Raw genomic sequence first — 17,343 nt, 5'->3', positions numbered from 1 at the left:
CACAGGCAGGGCGAATACTCATTATATGCACTCTACCGCCCCCTTGTGGTGAAACACACGAAATACAGTCATAATGTGACCATCACAGAATATAATAATATCAGCACTCATCTCAAGGAACAAAGTGTTGACCCTTTAATTAGACAACACAGACACACAGAGGGAGTGAGAGAGAAGGTGGGTACTCACAATGGCCGGTGTGTTGTTGTTAAGGTGGTCCTGGCTGAGGGGGGTGTCAACGGCAACAGGACCACCGGGGTGACAGTCCAATGACACTCGCTCTCGACACTCTGGGTGACACGTATACTTACACCCTGGAGCAGGAGGAGAGGAGCTTGTTAAATAATTGTAAAGAGCACACTCTGACCTGACCTTGCAGACTCATAGAGCCTGCATTACCTCTCGGTGTGTGTCAACGGAGCGGGCAGTGTTTAACACCGCACCGAATACCCTCATTTCATACTTCAAGTTATTCTTCCACCTCTTGAAGACTCTTGCCACTTCCTTGCCAGGAGGATTTAAAGTATTTCATCTGTGTTTGACTCAATAGCAGCGTGATCATTAACAGAGACCCGTGGATTCACTCAGGTCACAAGTACTAYGTTAAATACRCAGCMARCCCCTAACAAGTTGAATCCATAACCAAGTAACTAATGTATAACCCAGCCACTAACGTATTTAATCTGTAACGCAACCCAAACGGCTATGGGAGTATTCCCTGGGACTCCAGGCTCGGGTCTCCAGCAACAGCAATAACCAGGTGAGGTTGTGTTGTGTCTGGAGAGAGAGGACGAGATGGAAATGAGGTTGTCCACAGTATGCAAACACTCACACTGACCCCCTGTTCGCAGACACCRTTCAAACATCTTTCATCTGAGCTCTCAACATTCAGCTCGGTCAAGTGAAACAAACGTTACGATTCCAACTCTTCCAAGTGCAGGAAAAATGTAAACATGATATAATACACCGGAATGACAAAGAACAAGAGGAACTGTTCCGCTGACATTCAATCAGATCTGCCTGACAGGCTGGGGAAAGTCTACAAGTGACACACAAACTTCCTCCCGTGCATACTGTAACTCCGCCACGGCAGAACAAAAGGTTGAAGGGATCTCTAATATGTACTCGCTTTCTTTCTCTTTCTCCTCTCGTTCTCTGCGCTGGCTTGGCCAGCATCCAGCAGCCCACTTAGAAATAACTCAGTCTGGGAGGAGAGACAGGGGGAGACTGCTAATAACACAGAATACATTACACACCACTGTGACACTCCCTCTGCAGAGTACAGAACATCCAGCAAGTCCTCACTGTTAGCACTGGTGTACAGGAACAGAGTGGAGTGTGCGTGTGTGTGTGTTTGTGTGTCTCCTCTCTTACCTGAGGACCTCCTCTTCACCTGCCGGCTGAGCTTCACCGACAGTTTACAGATGGCTGCTCCCATCCCCGACCAGCACACCATTTCCCTCCTGCCTCACACACTCTTCTCTCTGAAGCTCTCCCTCACTGCTCTGTCTGCCAACCAATACTCCTTGACCACTGCCTACACTGTACCACCACTGGCYAGTAGCAACAGGCCCAGCTTCGACGCGCTCACTCTCTTACACACAGGCACAACAAGCATCAGGAACAATAGCCTGTATGGACTGGGAACCCCCCCAGCTCCCTCGCCAGCCCAGACCTACACAGAGACTCATTTGCCTAGCTGCTACCACTCTCTCTCTCTCTCTCTCTCGCACTCGCCCACTCACTCTCGGTCTCCCCCTCCCACTCTCTCTCTGTATGGTAGTGCTGAGTGGGTGATTTGCCTGTCAAATGGAGGCTCGATGGGTCACAGTGATGGACACACAGACAGTAGGAGAGAAGAGAGAGGGAGAGATGGAGGGGGAGAGAGAGAGAGAGAGAGAGTGTGCGTGTGTCCGAGCGTGCGTGCGTGCGTGCGAGAGAGAGTGTGTGCGTAGGCCAGGGATGCTCCTCTCTGAGCTCACCAGCACACAAAGAGGGTGGTCAGCTCTTGTCTGCTAGGCTTCCTGCCTTAACACTCGCTAACTCTCTGTAGCTCTCGATACAATGAGGCAAAGCCTGGGCATTGTCTCAGCTAGGCCCTAGCGCTGGGACAGAACCAGAGAGGAAACGTTACACTGTCCGTCCACGACGCCATGACATAATAACAAACACCACCACAGGCTATGTCATCAGACATAAGGCACTATGCCTGTGATGCATGAACTTAGAGGAGATTTGTCTCGCCCCAGTGAGGAGAAATCAAACACATTTACATTACATTTACATTTAAGTCATTTAGCTGACGCTCTTATCCAGAGCGACTTACAAATTGGAAAGTTCATACATATTCAACACGGAGGGAAACACGCTTCCATGCCTTACACAACTGCAAAAGACTGACATCTGATGATCATTTTTACTGTCTGTCTGATGAGTTAAGCACTTTCTTTTCCTCTGGGAGTCTACTGGGCCTTGTGGGGAGAGAGAGAGAGAGTGTGTTGTGTGTGTGTGTGTGTGTGTGTGTGTGTGTGTGTGTGTGTGTGTGTGTGTGTGTGTGTTGTGTGTGTGTGTTGTGTGTGTGTGTGTGTGTGTGTGTGTGTGTGTGTGTGTGTGTGTGTGTGTGTGTGTGTGTGTGCGTAGTATAGCTGTGCTGTCTCGTTGATAATAGCCCTTCCTGTAATCAGCCAGGCAAAACCAATCGATCAGACTTAATCAGTGGAGCTGAGAGGAGCACAGAGCGCAAGTCAGCATCTTCCCACACTCCCCCAAAGAACAACAACACACTCCACAAACAGATGCGTACCAACACCACTCGCCCCTGAGCCTAGCCAGTGTCAGCTGTGTGTGGTATTTAGAGCTGGCTGTCTAACCATGTCTCTGTGTGCTGGGAGGAGAGATGAGAAACCTGTGGCGACCTTCTCACCGACGTGCCAAGAGCCAATTCAGCCAAACTCTGTCCCCCCCCACCTCCCTACAACACACACACATCTTGCAGTACCACTCCCAACATGTAAAGACCATAGCCTTTGTTTTAAAAGCAAGTAAGAGAGGGCCAGACCTTCACCCAGAGGACACCGTGTGGTTGCAGAAGACATAGCAGTACTCAAGCCTACTCTTCTTGGAGTCCCGCTGTGACCAGGTAGACCTGTGTGCGTGTTCGGGGATGGAGTGTGTGTGTGTTTGTGTGAGAGAGAGAGATATAGTTTTCTTATCCTGTAATCAAAGCTGGAGTGAAGCCTTGTGTTTCACTAGGTACAATAGCTGTATCTGGGCTATGGGGTCGACGTGATCAACTTACGAAAGCAGTTGGTATGACACTAAGGCTCTGGATGCAGCAACACAAAAGGACAACACTGTTTAGTACTGGACTGTAATCGGAGTAGAATGGTCTGGGGCTGGAGAGCTGTGTGTTTGTGTGGCTCGTCCAGACAGGTGGCGCGCTGTATTCGTTCCGGCGCTTTCTTTAGACTATAGAAAATAGATCTCCTTTTTGAAGCAGCATTGCGCCCACTCAACAGCCCTCTTAGTTCCACATTCTACATTCGGAGACTTCAATTCTGAATTCCACGTCTCTCGTTCCTATCCGGCTCCACTCAGGCCCCCACTAACAAAACACACCGCACTAAAACACAAATACACACTGCCAGGACAGCAGGTGGTCTCATACCGGTGCTGGCTGTCAGTGGAGGAGACGGAAGGGTTGTCATTCCACTGTGGTAGTGTTGTTTTTCCTCCTTTAATCAGTTTCCCATAGATACCAGCGACGGGACTAAACCCATTCCCTCAGCACTTATGAGCCTTTTCACACATGGCTGCCAAACACCTAACTGAAATGCACACACACTTAATTATGGAACGTGCATATTTTTCCATCTCTCTTCCACTCTCCCTCTCATCGGTATCCCTTCCTCTGTCTTTCGGTTTCTCTGCAGAGTCTGTCTGTTTGCCTGCCTTCCACACAACGTGTTTGTGCTGAGTCTTGCGTGTTTCATGACAGGTCAGGGATGACATTGAGTGATCTGTCTGTGGACTCAACACTGCATCTGTGGACCTGAACTGTAGGTCCCTAAACAATGTGTTTATATACTTGTTTTATCTCTCAGCTCATGGCCTCTTAGTGACACCAAACCATCTGCCTGCCTTACCACCATTGCTCTGGGGTTGGCTAAACACAGGCCCACATACACACACTCACATAAACAAACGTATACACACACACACACACACACACACACACACACACACACACACACACTCACCAGAGTTCCTCCAAAGCAGGCTTAGTTCCAGGCGTCCAGAGCGGCGGATCAGTTTGGGAACACGGAAGAAGAAACCAGATAATCTCCTCAGAGTCCTCCCAAATCCTTTAGCCAGCCCCATTACTCATTCACTCACACAGAGCTCACACACACTCATACGCTCACACACCCAGGTTCCAACTCATACATACTGGGCTCCATTTTGCAGAGAGCGCTGCGCATATCCAACATAAGGTTGCCCCGGTCCTGCAAATCCCAGACTGTCTTTCACTCTGGCCCCTCTCTACCCTCTTTCTCCCCCTCTCTTTCTCTCCCTCTCTATCCTCCCTGTCTGGCTTTTCTGTGTCATGTCTGGCCTGTGCTAGTCCCTCCCTTACTGTCGCCCCCATTCACCCCATGCGTGCGTGTGTGTGCGCGTGAGAGTTACACTCCTCATGAGTGCCGGAAATCCCCACAGGATAATAAAACAAGGAAAATTCTCCCTCGTGGGGACATTTCCCAGGACCCCACAAGGACAAAGGCTATTTTAGGGTTAGGTTAAGGGTTATGGTACAATTAGGGTTAGAGGTTAGGTGAAGGAGTTAGGGTTAGGGTCAGGGGTTAAGGTCAGGTTTAGGGTAAATAGGATTATGAATTGAAATACATTTTAGGTCCCACAAGGATAGTAATACATAAAGTGTGTGTGGTCATTGTGATGGGTCATTAACCTGTCACAGAGGTAGTGTCTTCTGGAGCCACACTGTCACTGCACCTGCACAAACAGCAGCTGTGCGCTAGGGCAAACACACACACGCGCAGGCAGGCGGGCACGACACACACACACACACACACACACACACACACACACACACACACACACACACACACACACACACACACACACACACACCACACACACACACACACACACACACACACACACACACACACACAGCCTTCAGTGGAGAATGAAATCTGATCTAGTCAAGGGGAATTACAACAAGTTATTTCCAATCCAGGAGCACAACAGGTCTCTAACACTTCCCTGTGGTGAATGAATGGTCATGTTAATCCACCATCTCCTCTGTGTCTAATCTGATTTCACAAACTTCTCACCTCTCCATGTAAATGGATTTGGACGAGGCACACAGGCCTAGCTGACCATGTAGGCCTATAAGGCCAATGGTTCTGTGTGAATGACAGGGATAAATACCGCCCCAATGTATCCACGGGTGATACAATCGCCATCGCACTGCACACTGCACTATCCATCTGGACAAGAGGAACACCTATGTAAGAATGCTGTTCAATAACTACAGCTCAGGCTTCAACACCATAGTACCCTTCAAGCTCGGGGCCCTGAGTCTGAATCTGGCCCTGTGCAACTGGGTCCTAGACTTTGTGATGGGCCGCCCCCAGGTGGTGAAGGTAGCCAACAACACCTCCACTATGCTGATCCTCAACACAGGGGCCCCACAAGGGTGCGTGCTCAGCTCCCTCCTGTACTYCCTGTTCACCCATGAATGCGTGGCCACGCACACCTTCAACTCAATCATCAAGTTTGCAGATGACACAACAGTGGTACGCCTGACTACCAACAATGACGTGACGGCCTACAGGGAGGAGGCAAGGGTCCTGGCGGAGTGGTGCCAGGAAAATAACCTCTTCCTCAACAAAAACGAAGGAGCTGATTGTGGGCTTCAGGAGACAGCAGAGGGAGCAAGCCACCATCCACATCTACGGAGTCACAGTGGAGAACGTGAAAAGCTTCAAGTTCCTCGGCATACACATCACTGAAAATCTGAAAGGGTCCACCCACACAGATAGCGTGGTGAAGAAGACGCAGAAGCGCCTCTTCAACCTCACGAGGCTGTAGAAATTAGGCTTGGCACCTAGGAACCTCACAGACTTTTACAGGTGCACGATTGAGAGCATCCTGTCGGTCTGTATCAACGCCTGGTACAGCAACTTCACCGTCCGCTACAGCGGGGCTCTCCAGAGGGTGGTGCGGTCTGCCCAACGCATCACCGGGGGCACGCTGCCGGCCCTCCAGGACATCTACAGCACCCGGTGTCACAGGAAGGCAAAGAACTTCATCAAGGCCACCCGAGCACCGCAATCACCCAGAAGGCGAGGTCAGAACAGGTGCATCAAAGCTGGGACCGAAAAACAGCTTCTATCTCAAGGCCATCAGACTGTTAAATAGCCATCGCTAGTCAGCCTCCACCCAGTACCCTGCCCTGAACTTAGTCACTGTCACTAGCCGGCTACCACATGGTTACCTTAGAGTCTGCTGCCCTATGTACATAGACATGGAACACTGGCCACTTTAATAATGTTCACATACTGTTTTACACATTTCATATGAATATACTGTATTCTCGTCCGGTCCATCCTTTTCAACTATTGCTGAACATATACTATTGTATGCAACATATTCTTCAGATAGAGTACATATTTTATACATATACTGTCCATAATGTCCATATTTCCCATCACATACACACATACAGTGCCTTCGGAAAGTATTCAGACCCCTTGACTTTTGCCACATTTTGTTACGTTACAGCCTTATTCTAAAATTGATTAAATCGTTTTTTTCCCCTCATCAATCTACAAACAATACCCCATAAAGACAAAGCAAACACAGTTTAAGAAATTTTTGCTAATTTATAAAAAATAATAAACTGTTACATACACTTAGGTTGGAGTCAATAAAACTTGTTTTTCAACCACTCGACAAGTCATTTAAAACATATTTTTTCTGCATGAAAAGTAATTTTTCCAACAATTGTTTACACACATTAAGTTGACTGTGCCTTTAAACAGYTTGGAAAATTCCAGAAAATTATGTCATGGCTTTAGAAGCTTCTGATAGGCTAATTGACATCATTTGAGACAATTGGAGGTGTACCTGTGGATGTATTTCAAGGCCTACCTTTAACCTAAGGGCCTCTTTGCTTGACATCATGGGAAAATCAAAAGAAATCAGCCAAGACCTCAGGAAAAAAAATTGTAGACCTCCACAAGTCTGGTTCATCCTTGGGAGCAATTTCCAAATACCTGAAGGTACCAAGTTCATCTGTACAAACAATAGTACGCAAGTATAAACACCATGCAGCCGTCATACCGCTCACGAAGGAGACACGTTCTGTCTCCTAGATGAACGAACTTTGGTGCAAAAAGTGCAAATCAATCCCAGAACAACAGCAAAGAACGTTGTGAAGATGCTGGAGGAAACAGGTAAAAAAGTATCTATATCCACAGTAAAACGAGTCCTATACTGAATATAACCTGAAAGGGAGCTCAGTATGGAAGAAGCCACTGCTCCAAAACCGCCATAAAAAAAGCCAGACTACGGTTTGCAACTGCACATGGGGACAAAGATTGTACTTTTTGGAGAAATGCCCACTGGTCTGATGAAACAAAAATAGAACTGTTTGGCCATAATGACCATCGTTATGTTTGGAGGAAAAAGGGGGAGGCTTGCAAGCAGAAGAACACCATCCCACACCATCGGGGGTGGCAGCATCATGTTGTGGGGGTGCTTTGCTGCAGGAGGGACTGGTGCACTTCACAAAATAGATGGCATCATGAGGTAGGAAAATTATGTGGATATATTGAAGCAACATCGCAAGACATCAGTCAGGAAGTTAAAGCTTGGTCGCAAACGGGTGTTCCAAATTGAAAATGACCCCAAGCATACTTCCAAAGTTGTGGCAAAATGGCTTAAGGACAACAAAGTCAAGGTATTGGGGTGGCCATCACAAAACCCTGACCTCAATCCTATAGAACATTTGTGGGCAGAACTGAAAAAGCGTGTGCGAGCAAGGAGGTCTGCAAACCTGACTCAGTTACACCAGCTCTGTCAGGAGGAATGGTACAAAATTCACCCAACTTATTGTGGAAAGCTTGTGGAAAGCTACCCGAAATGTTTGACCCAAGTTAAACAACTTAAAGGCAATGCTACCAAATACTAATTGAGTGTATGTAAACTTCTGACCCACTGGGAATGTGATGAAAGAAATAAAAGCTGAAATAAATCATTCTCTCTACTATTATTCTGACATTTCACATTCTTAAAATAAAGTAGTGATCCTAACTGACCTAAAACAGGGAATTTTTACTAGGATTAAATGTCAKGAATTGTGAAAAACTGAGTTTAAATGTATTTGGCTAAGGTGTATGTAAACTTCTGACTTCGACTGTATTATGCACATACAATTATACTGAGTCTACACACACTCACTCACATAGAATCATCATATACAGTACCAGTCAAAAGTTTGGACACACCTACTCATTCAAGGGTTTTTCTTTATTTGTACTATTTTCTACATTGTAGAATAATAGTGAAGACATCAAAACTATGAAATAACACAAATGGAATCATGTAATAAACAAGAAATTGTTAAACAAATCAAAATATATTTTATATTTGAGATTCTTCAAAGCCACCCTTTGCCTTGATGACAGCTTTGCACTCTTGGCATTTTCTCAACCAGCTTCATGAGGTAGTCACCTGGAATGCATTTCAATTAACAGGTGTGCCTTGTGTCGCGACGTGACTATCATTAATCTGATGACTGTGATTTATTTGATCAACTAACTACGTGTAATTGTCACTCGATTAAATGAATCATGTAACAATTAACTCATTAGGAATTTGGGGCACCATGGGAAAAGTTGAGGGTGGCTGTTGTCGATGTGTGCAGAGGGTCCCTAGTTCGTGCCCAGGGTAGGGGCGAGGAGGGGGACGGTAGCTATACTGTTACACTTTAAAACCCTCAACATACAAGCAATGCTTTTACACCTGTGATGGTCCACTCTGGGCACAGACGTCAGTTCAAGGTCTAGTTTTGATTTACATTTGGTTGAGTTGTCAACTAATGTGAAATCAACAAATGTCACCATGTCATTGGATTTAGGTTAAAAGAAATGCCCTTAAGTTGATGACTTTTTGCAAGTCCAATCAGTTTTCCACATTGATTCAACGTCTTAACATAGATTAGGGGGATTGAAATGACGTGGAAACAACGTTGATTCAACCTGTTTTTGCCCAGTGTCGGAGAAATGCAGCAATGATAGGAGTAACAAGAAGAATATACTGTATCAATCATCAGTAAACAGGTTCCTTGGACATTAGATTGAGGAAGTGAATGCCTATCAGTGGAAGTATGTAGAGAGAGCTGAGCCGAGAGGAAAGCAAGTGTACAAATGTACAGTTTATAAACCAGTTTATCAGCACGGTGTGAGTGTGTGTGTGTAGAGCCAGGCCCAGTGTAGGGGTAGACTGTACGTAGCCATGACTTTCTGAACATGTACAACTTACATAAAGTATTCCCACCCCTTGACTTTTTCCATGGTTGTCTAGCAATTATCAACAATCAATTTGACAAAGCTTGAAGAATTGTTTTTAAGAATAATGGGAAGATGTTGCACAATCCAGGTGTGGGAAGCTCTTAGAGACTTAAATCAGAAAACACTCACAGCTTTAATCGGCGCTGCCAAAGGTGCTTCTACAAAGAATTGACTCAGGCGTGTGAATACTTGTGTATTTGAGATATTTCTGTATTTCAATCTTAATACATTTGCAAAAATGTCTAACAACATGTTTTCATACATATATATGGGGTATTGTGTGTAGATGGGTGACAGAATCAATTGAATAAATGTTGAATTATAACACAGCAAAATGTGGAATAAGCCAAGAGGTATGAATACTTTCTGAAGGGACTGTATGTCTTAATATCCAGATTGTATGGAGCCTGTAAGAAAGTCTAGTTTCATAAGGCAGTTTAGGTATCCAGTTGATCAGTCATTAAATTGATAAGCTTCATACCTGGAGGCTCTCTGTTAACCAGTATGTTGTCTGCTGTAGTAGATGATATTGGAGTTAAGACAGTCAAGCTATCTCAACTGAAACATAATACAGTTGTAGAACTCACGTGAACACATCAGGGAGAAGTGGAGGATGTATACGCAGCAAACATCGCACCAAGCGCCCGAAAGACCTAGGTAGAAGGTGTGTTCCTCCCCCCTCATCCGGGAGTCTCTCTCACTGGGGGAGAATATGGTCCTCACATCCGGGGGCTTGAACCCCCTTTTCCTACTGCCGCGGCCAGGGCAGTCGTTCTCCGCGGGGTTCATCACCTTCACCGGCTCCGCTCTTCTCTCTTCGAGGTTTGGTAACGAGTCCGCTCTGATCTTGCTCCAGACCGCCTCGATGTTCTCCAGACTCCTGCTTGGAGTAGAGGTATGCCTCCGGGCGGCTCGGACTACCTTGACTTTCGAATGGTACATCCTGGGCGGGTTGAATAATTCCCCTCGACCGTAGTCCGCGGTCTTCGTCCTCAGTGCTGATTTATTACCGATATCCACAGCTAACGGTGATACGCCGATCACGCGATGTAGCGCATCGGTGAGTACTTCCTACTTTGGTGCATACTCTTACATTACCGCGCACTCTTTCGGGCACAGGCGACAGCAACGATGAGTCTTCTTCGCGCGCAACACAGAAGAGATACAGAACAATGTGTTTAGTAGGCGACATGTCATTTTACCTACATGTTGAAATCTACGGAACGCCGAGAAATCCACATTGTGTGAATAGATGACACTGCGTCCTCTCTCTGGCCTGTTCTTGTCTATAAGCAGGTTGAGCAGGTGCAGGAAACCGTTTGGGTTAATTTCAGTACAGACCACAAGAAATCTCCCCTCCCTCCATGAGTGACGTACCTGTACACGATACCTGCACATGTATGCTGTGCGTGATGATTTTGAGATTGCATTTCAATATAAAATTACCACTTGGTCCTAAATAATTTTACTCAATGTCAGGAGTCTTCAGCAGACCTATTTTTATTCAATATTGAAACAAATCAAACAGTCACAAAGCTGTCTAAATCAGTGTTAACATTGAACACTATAATCATAACATGGAATTTGTTTAATTATTCTTAAACAAGTCAGACATTCCAATGCATAGACTCAGCACACAGAATGACAGTGTGACCATATAGCAGTAAGAATAGACACACTTCCATACAGTATATGTAGGCTACAGTAGCTGCCCCAGTCTTTGGTCCAGTCATGGTTTAACCATATAGTGGTTCAATCTCTGGATCAACTGAGGACATAAGTCCTGGAGGTCTGGTATGTTGACAACTTTGGCAATGTTGATTCATGTAAACATTATTTGGATCAGACAGTATAGGATACATCAATAGTCGACAGTCATCATCATTATTATTCTTACAATAAAAAATAAAGTAAATAACTAAATATGAAGTAAAATAATCAAGTAAATATACATTTCATTCAGATGTTTCTATTTTTTTTTTTTTTTTTTTTTTTACATTCCTATAGTCCCAATTAAAATGTTAACAAAAACACCTGAATACTGTACTTTCATATACATTCTTATATCATATCAATGTATAATTCAAAAAAAGGAATAGGGTTTGAGATGAACAGTTTCTTATATACTATGACTCTGGAAGACAGTCTATATTTCTATGTGCAAAATCAATGTTAATTGGGCATGCAATATATTAACCTGAGTTGAAACTTCTCTAGGGGTTGGGGTTAGAGGGGGGCTACATCCAAATTCTCCACCCTTTCCCATCATGTATTTAACAAAGATGGAAACTCACTTTAGCCAATAACTACACCAATGAAATGCTGATCCATGGAAGAAAGTGTGCAAGAGCATACTTTGGGAAAAGGGTAGATAATCGGGAAGAACCAATGGGTGTATAGGATGGGGAAAATCCCTCTGACTCAGTCGACTTCCTCCTCATCATTCACAAACGCTTCCTCCTGTTGAGAGATAAATAAACTGTATTGACCAAAATCTCACAAAATACCATTGATATTTTTGTCAGCTGTAGATCATTGATAGGARCAAGAAGGTGGACCTCCAGTACTATAGGCAATATATATCTCTGTTTGTACGTACATATCCACCCTGCTGTCTGGCCCAGGAAGAGAAGTGATCCTGCAGGTATTTGGCTCCAAATCCTAGCACCCGGCTCATAGGGAGGCTGTCCACCGCTGACAGGCGACTGGTCACCTGGTGGAGCAGAGGGTTGAGACTTGACACAAAATGGCTGCCATGCACCAATGGGTATACATGCTTGTGGTACTCCAATGGGTGATTTAGCCACATACAATGTAAAGCACTTACAGGGACACTTTCTAAGACCCAGATTAAGCGTATTCCTGGAGTAAAAAAACACTTTCAATAGAGATTCTTGAGCATGCTTTTTAGTCCAGGAGTATGTTCAAATATGTGTCTGGGAAAATGACCATTAGATAGAAAAAGGATTGGGAAAAATGTTTTATGTAAATGTGATCCTGTCCTGATTACCTCACAAGTCAGGGCGATTTGGGCCCTGGGTGACCCCTGAGTGCTGGGGTCCGAGGTCAGGCCAAGTCTGCTGAGGAAGGTGGAGATGGTCCTCTCATACAAGCTGTAGCCAAAGAACTCTGAGGACAGAGAGGCGTCCTTCAGTACCTGCCAGGGACAGGATAGAGGACAGTAAAGTTTACAACCCAATCCCAACAAGTATTTTCTGGGTGAATGTCCATGTTATGAAAAATGAATGATGAATGATAAATGCGCCACCGTTTTTTCCCTGTTTCTCTTTGTGAGGGGAACCCAGTCTTGCAGATAGACTAATATTATCTGTGTTTAGAGTGACACCAAGTGGGCAGAGAACTACACAATCACACAGGTTCTACCTACAGAAACTGATATTTCCTGCCATACTTTACCTCCTCATTAAGTTTGTCTCCCGCTCCTCTCAGCAGAAGCCCCACCAGCCTCTCTATAGCATCTGAAAGGGAGAGATAAGAGGGTAAGGGTTAGAGGTCATAGGTAAAAAACAAAGAGGAGTTCAGGGTCGTATTGATTAAGGCACATCGTAAAAATACGTTTTTACTTGCGATTCTTATTTGACAAGTTCAGGTAGTCCCTCCCATTTTCAGTCCCTTTTCCATTTGGTGCCTAATGAACACATCCCAGATATGACAGCCGAGTTGGTCTTATACCTTCCTCTCCGTCAGTCTCCAGGTCCCCAGAACTGGAGCTCACTCCGTCAGCAATCTGAGTCAACCGGTCAGCTACCTTCTCCAGCTCATCTCTCACTAAACATGAAACAAACACACACAGCTTTAGTATGCTTGGCATGACAACAAACCATCTGCCTAAAGAAGAAACATATTTTAAAATGTAAGGAACAGTGTATTACACAAACGCATGCAATCAAACATCCCTCCCGTCTCACCTTCCCCTGATACAAACTCACCGTTGCCAAAGGATCTGAAGGAGGATCTCTGGGTGCCCGTTGGTGGTGGTGATGGTGTTCTTGGTGGTCCTGATGCTACAGCTGTACTGTCTCTGTGGGGTCGGATACAGCTCAACAAGCTCTGCAGCCTCATTCTCATCCCCTTCTTCTTCTTCTTCTTCTTAAATGTGTCTGCATGGACCTCTAGTGTCTGTGTGCCACCCGGCTGGGTGTCTGTGCCTTGAGGTAGCGGGCACAACACCTCCCTAGGTCTCCTCCTCTGGGCGTACACCATCATCAACCTGAACTCCACACTGTCCTCCATGCCATCCATATCCCCTGGCAGCCCAGCTTTGGCACTCCCATTCACATTACTGTTGGTACTCCCATTGGCATTGCTGTTTGCCATCTCCCTAAACAAAAATAAACAAACCAGAAACCGGAAGTGAGTGTATCGCTGCAACATCCTCCATTACACAAATCCAACAATATTGATCTGTAAGTTCTCCAATGCGGTTTAAAAACTGTTTATGAATGTATACTTTCCTGGAAGAGTGCAATGCAGTCAGCCCAAAGAGTACATTGGGAATAGAGAATGAGAATTTTCACTGAAAAAAACATTCAAACAAGCCTCTAGAGAGCAGCAGCAGTCATGTGTTGGTAAAGGGCATAACTGATGCCAAACAAATGGGAAGACAACATACCACGACACACCCTTTTGTCCTGTGAGTTCTCTCAGTCTGACATGACATCAATAAGTGACAGGTAGCCTAGTGGTTAGGACTTTGGGCCAGTAACTTAAAGGTTGCTAGTTTGAATCGCCAAGGTGAAAAAAAGCACTTGGAGTTGGGACATGCAAAAAATATATATTTCCAATTCGCATACATGTACAACACACTTGTAGCTGCCTAAATAGGACAAATATAAGTACCCACCAAATTATAATTATTTTTAAATTATCCGGAATGTCTTAAATAGTAGTGTGTACAATCATAAAGGCATCTTTTGACCAATGTGTAAAATAAAATGTGTTAATTGTGTAGATACTCCTCTAAGAAAGCCAATGGCTCAAACCTCATGTCGCCAACATAATTCGTTCAAAGGTTATTGGAGGGGATAATTCAATGGAGGTCAGAGGGAAAAAATAAAGAATTCTGGCAGGGGGGAGATTTTCGGCACAATACCGAGGTAAGATATATATCGACTTTGAGACATTACATGTAGCATTTTAGTATAACGTTACGCTTTTCATATTATTACGAAATTCTTGTTCTGGAAGATTTCTCACAAAAACAAGCATATCTCTGTGAAATTGTATCAATGTCTACTACCAGGCGCGTACTGGGAAACCAACTCGGGACAGTAAAACGTTAACAAAGTTGAAGTTAATAAATTGGCGCTTACTTATTTATCAAATAAAAAACCATGCCTACTTACGTGTAACGGTACTACGTCTGCGCTAGTTGCCAAAGTTTTAAGTTATAAATTCGCCGGTGAATGCGCGTTCTTCTGATTCTTAAAACTCTCGTTCTGCCTGCAAGCTGCTGCCTGTCGGACTGACTCCTGGTGTTTCTTTATAACCTGTCTTCCGTAAACGTCAGAGCGACGTTTGAATGTGGTCGAAATTGAAACCAAGTTGGCATGACGATTGTTTTACCTACATGTGAGAACCACCAAATAGTGACACGTCAACCCCGTGTCAGGTTATTTAAAGAAACAAAACAATGACACTGCTATTTTATCTGTTCTTCTAAATTGATAGTTATTCACATATTAGGACACAATTATACAATTCCTAATGTCTATCAAATGTAATAATACTGTATGAGTGCCCGTGCGGCAGTCGATTTCCGCGCTTATAAACCCAGGGTCGGTACAATACATACTTTAACTGCTTGCCAGTCTGTTCCCTGTCTGTATAGGCCATATCAACCTGCTGGCTGTAATGGGTAAAGGTTGAGACTATATTGCAGGCATAGTCTATGACTGATAAAAGCCACCTTCAAAATGGACAACAATAATATTCTATTCCATAAGGAAATCCCCAGAGTTAGTTTAAGAAGACACCCATGATATTCAACCACCCTACTATTTGTCCTCTAGCCCACTCTGAAGTCTGGGAGTCATTCACAGGCTTGTGTAAATGTGACTTTCACCCCATCTCAACAACAAACAATCATTCAAAACACAGGAAATTATGTCAGAGGCAAAGCAATAGTATTTTCTCTTGGAAGTATGTCTCATTATCTGGAGTCTTCCCCTGTGACATACCCTCAGTTAGCCTACCACACACACACACACACATTTTAACATGTTTTGTTGTGAACTTGTGACTCATACTGTTGTGACTCATGAGACATCCACAGGTAGTGCTGGAAAATGACGACACTTTATTATATCAGTTCCAGGTACTTAGACCTACATTAAATGTTGTTGATCATTGATAGATATGCTACCATACAGGTAAGCACGGGCATATTATGGGAAATAGTAAATGAACGGGTAAGCCGTCAGCAGGGTGGAGGAACGCACAAGCACACACGCACGCATATATTTGGATCATGTTTGACTATAGTGCAGGGGCGCAACTTTCACTGGGGATGGGGGGTCATGTCCCCCCCACATTCTGAAATTGCATTTTTGTCCCCCCAGTTTTATCATAGCAATGTGATTTAAAAAAAGGTGCTAACGGAGTGGTTTAGGATCATGCAGACCTTTCCGAGCGGTGGGGTAAGTTGTGAAGGCAAAGCATCTGGAAGGCTGGCTGGATCAGCACGGGAGAGTTGAGCATTGTTCAGTGTGTAAGTGTTGTGCCCATTCACCAAGTTGTAAAAGCAAGCAGAGCAGAGACTGGCTCCTCTTTAGTTGACTGATGTAGCTGGCAATGTAACTGCTGTTCAACTTTTATTTAATTAAATTTTTTACCCCTTTTTCTCCTCAATTTCGTCGTATCCAATTGGAAGTTACGGACTCGGGAGAGGCGAAGGTTGAGAGCCGCGCGCCCTCCGAAACACAACCCAGCCAAGCCGCACTGCTTCTTGACACAATGCCCACTTAACCCGGAAGCCAGCCGCACCAATGTGTTGGAGGGAACCGTGTCAGCGTGCACTGTACCCAGCCCGCTGCAGGAGTCGCTAGTGCGCGAGGGGACAAGAACATCCCTGCCGGCCAAACCCTCCCCTAACCCGGACGACGCTGGGCTAATTGTGCGCCAGCCCCGTGGGTCTCCCGGTTGCTGCCGGTTGCGACAGAGCCTGGACTCTAACCAGACCACTGCGTCACTCGGGAGGCCCTAACTGCTGTTTAACTTAACAGAAAAAAAACAAAACTAGTGTTTATTCGCAGTGCTGAACTAGTATTGTAACTGATATGTAACGTTAGCTAATGTTTCATCCCCTCTCGACTGAGCTAGCTAGCTAGTACAGTAGCTACCACAGTCAGGTCAGCTCTAGCCTCTAGTTATCTGTCAGATAGTAATAATAGCTACTTCATACTGCTATCTAACAGCTGTTGTTTGTACGGGAATGTTTTGTAGCCTTTGTTTTGTCCCATTTCAAAAGTAAATGTACTTGGCTAGCTTTCGCCAGTTAATAATGGCGCCGGAGGGATGCTGTCCTATCGGCTCTTAACCAACCATTCTATTTTGTTTGTTTTTTCGCATTGATCGTAACTTGTTTTGTACATAATGTTGCTGCTACCGTCTCTTATGACCGAAAAGAGCTTCTGGACATCAGAAGTGCGATTGCTCACCTCAAACTGGACGAAGAGTTCTTCTTCAATGAGTCGAACGGGAGGGGATATACTACTACAGACAC

At 44.9% G+C, this 17,343-nt stretch overlaps 2 protein-coding genes across 4 annotated transcripts in view; both read right to left on the bottom strand.

The window, feature by feature from the left end:
• Window positions 1-10,888, bottom strand: part of LOC111950775 (ras association domain-containing protein 3) — a 49,927-nt gene extending 39,039 nt beyond the window's left edge. The window contains exons 1-2 of one of the 3 annotated variants that reach the window (XM_023968653.2): window positions 10,187-10,888; window positions 190-314 (exon numbers count right to left, since the gene is read on the bottom strand). In XM_023968653.2, the coding sequence (XP_023824421.1) occupies window positions 190-314; window positions 10,187-10,541 (480 nt within the window). In that variant the 5' untranslated portion in view covers window positions 10,542-10,888. Of the gene's footprint in view, window positions 1-189; window positions 315-1,374; window positions 1,672-4,259; window positions 4,597-10,186 lie in introns of those variants that run through there. The other 2 variants (XM_023968660.2, XM_023968669.2) reach the window with 2 other exon arrangements.
• Window positions 10,889-11,081: 193 nt separating this feature from the next.
• Window positions 11,082-15,178, bottom strand: LOC111950767 (apoptosis facilitator Bcl-2-like protein 14). Its single transcript, XM_023968640.3, has 7 exons — window positions 14,966-15,178; window positions 13,550-13,941; window positions 13,293-13,388; window positions 13,017-13,078; window positions 12,610-12,756; window positions 12,199-12,312; window positions 11,082-12,059 (listed from the first exon to the last, which is right to left on the bottom strand). Exons 2-7 carry the CDS (start codon window positions 13,935-13,937, stop codon window positions 12,021-12,023), a joined length of 846 nt encoding a protein of 281 aa, XP_023824408.1. The 5' UTR covers window positions 13,938-13,941; window positions 14,966-15,178; the 3' UTR covers window positions 11,082-12,020.
• Between the last annotated feature and the right edge of the window lie 2,165 nt (window positions 15,179-17,343).

This window comes from Salvelinus sp. IW2-2015, linkage group LG3 (assembly GCF_002910315.2).
Source record: "Salvelinus sp. IW2-2015 linkage group LG3, ASM291031v2, whole genome shotgun sequence".
In the NCBI taxonomy this organism is placed as follows: Eukaryota; Metazoa; Chordata; class Actinopteri; order Salmoniformes; family Salmonidae; genus Salvelinus; species Salvelinus sp. IW2-2015.
The sequence above is the reverse complement of the archived record's forward strand: the minus strand, read 5'-3'. Positions and strand labels throughout refer to the sequence as shown.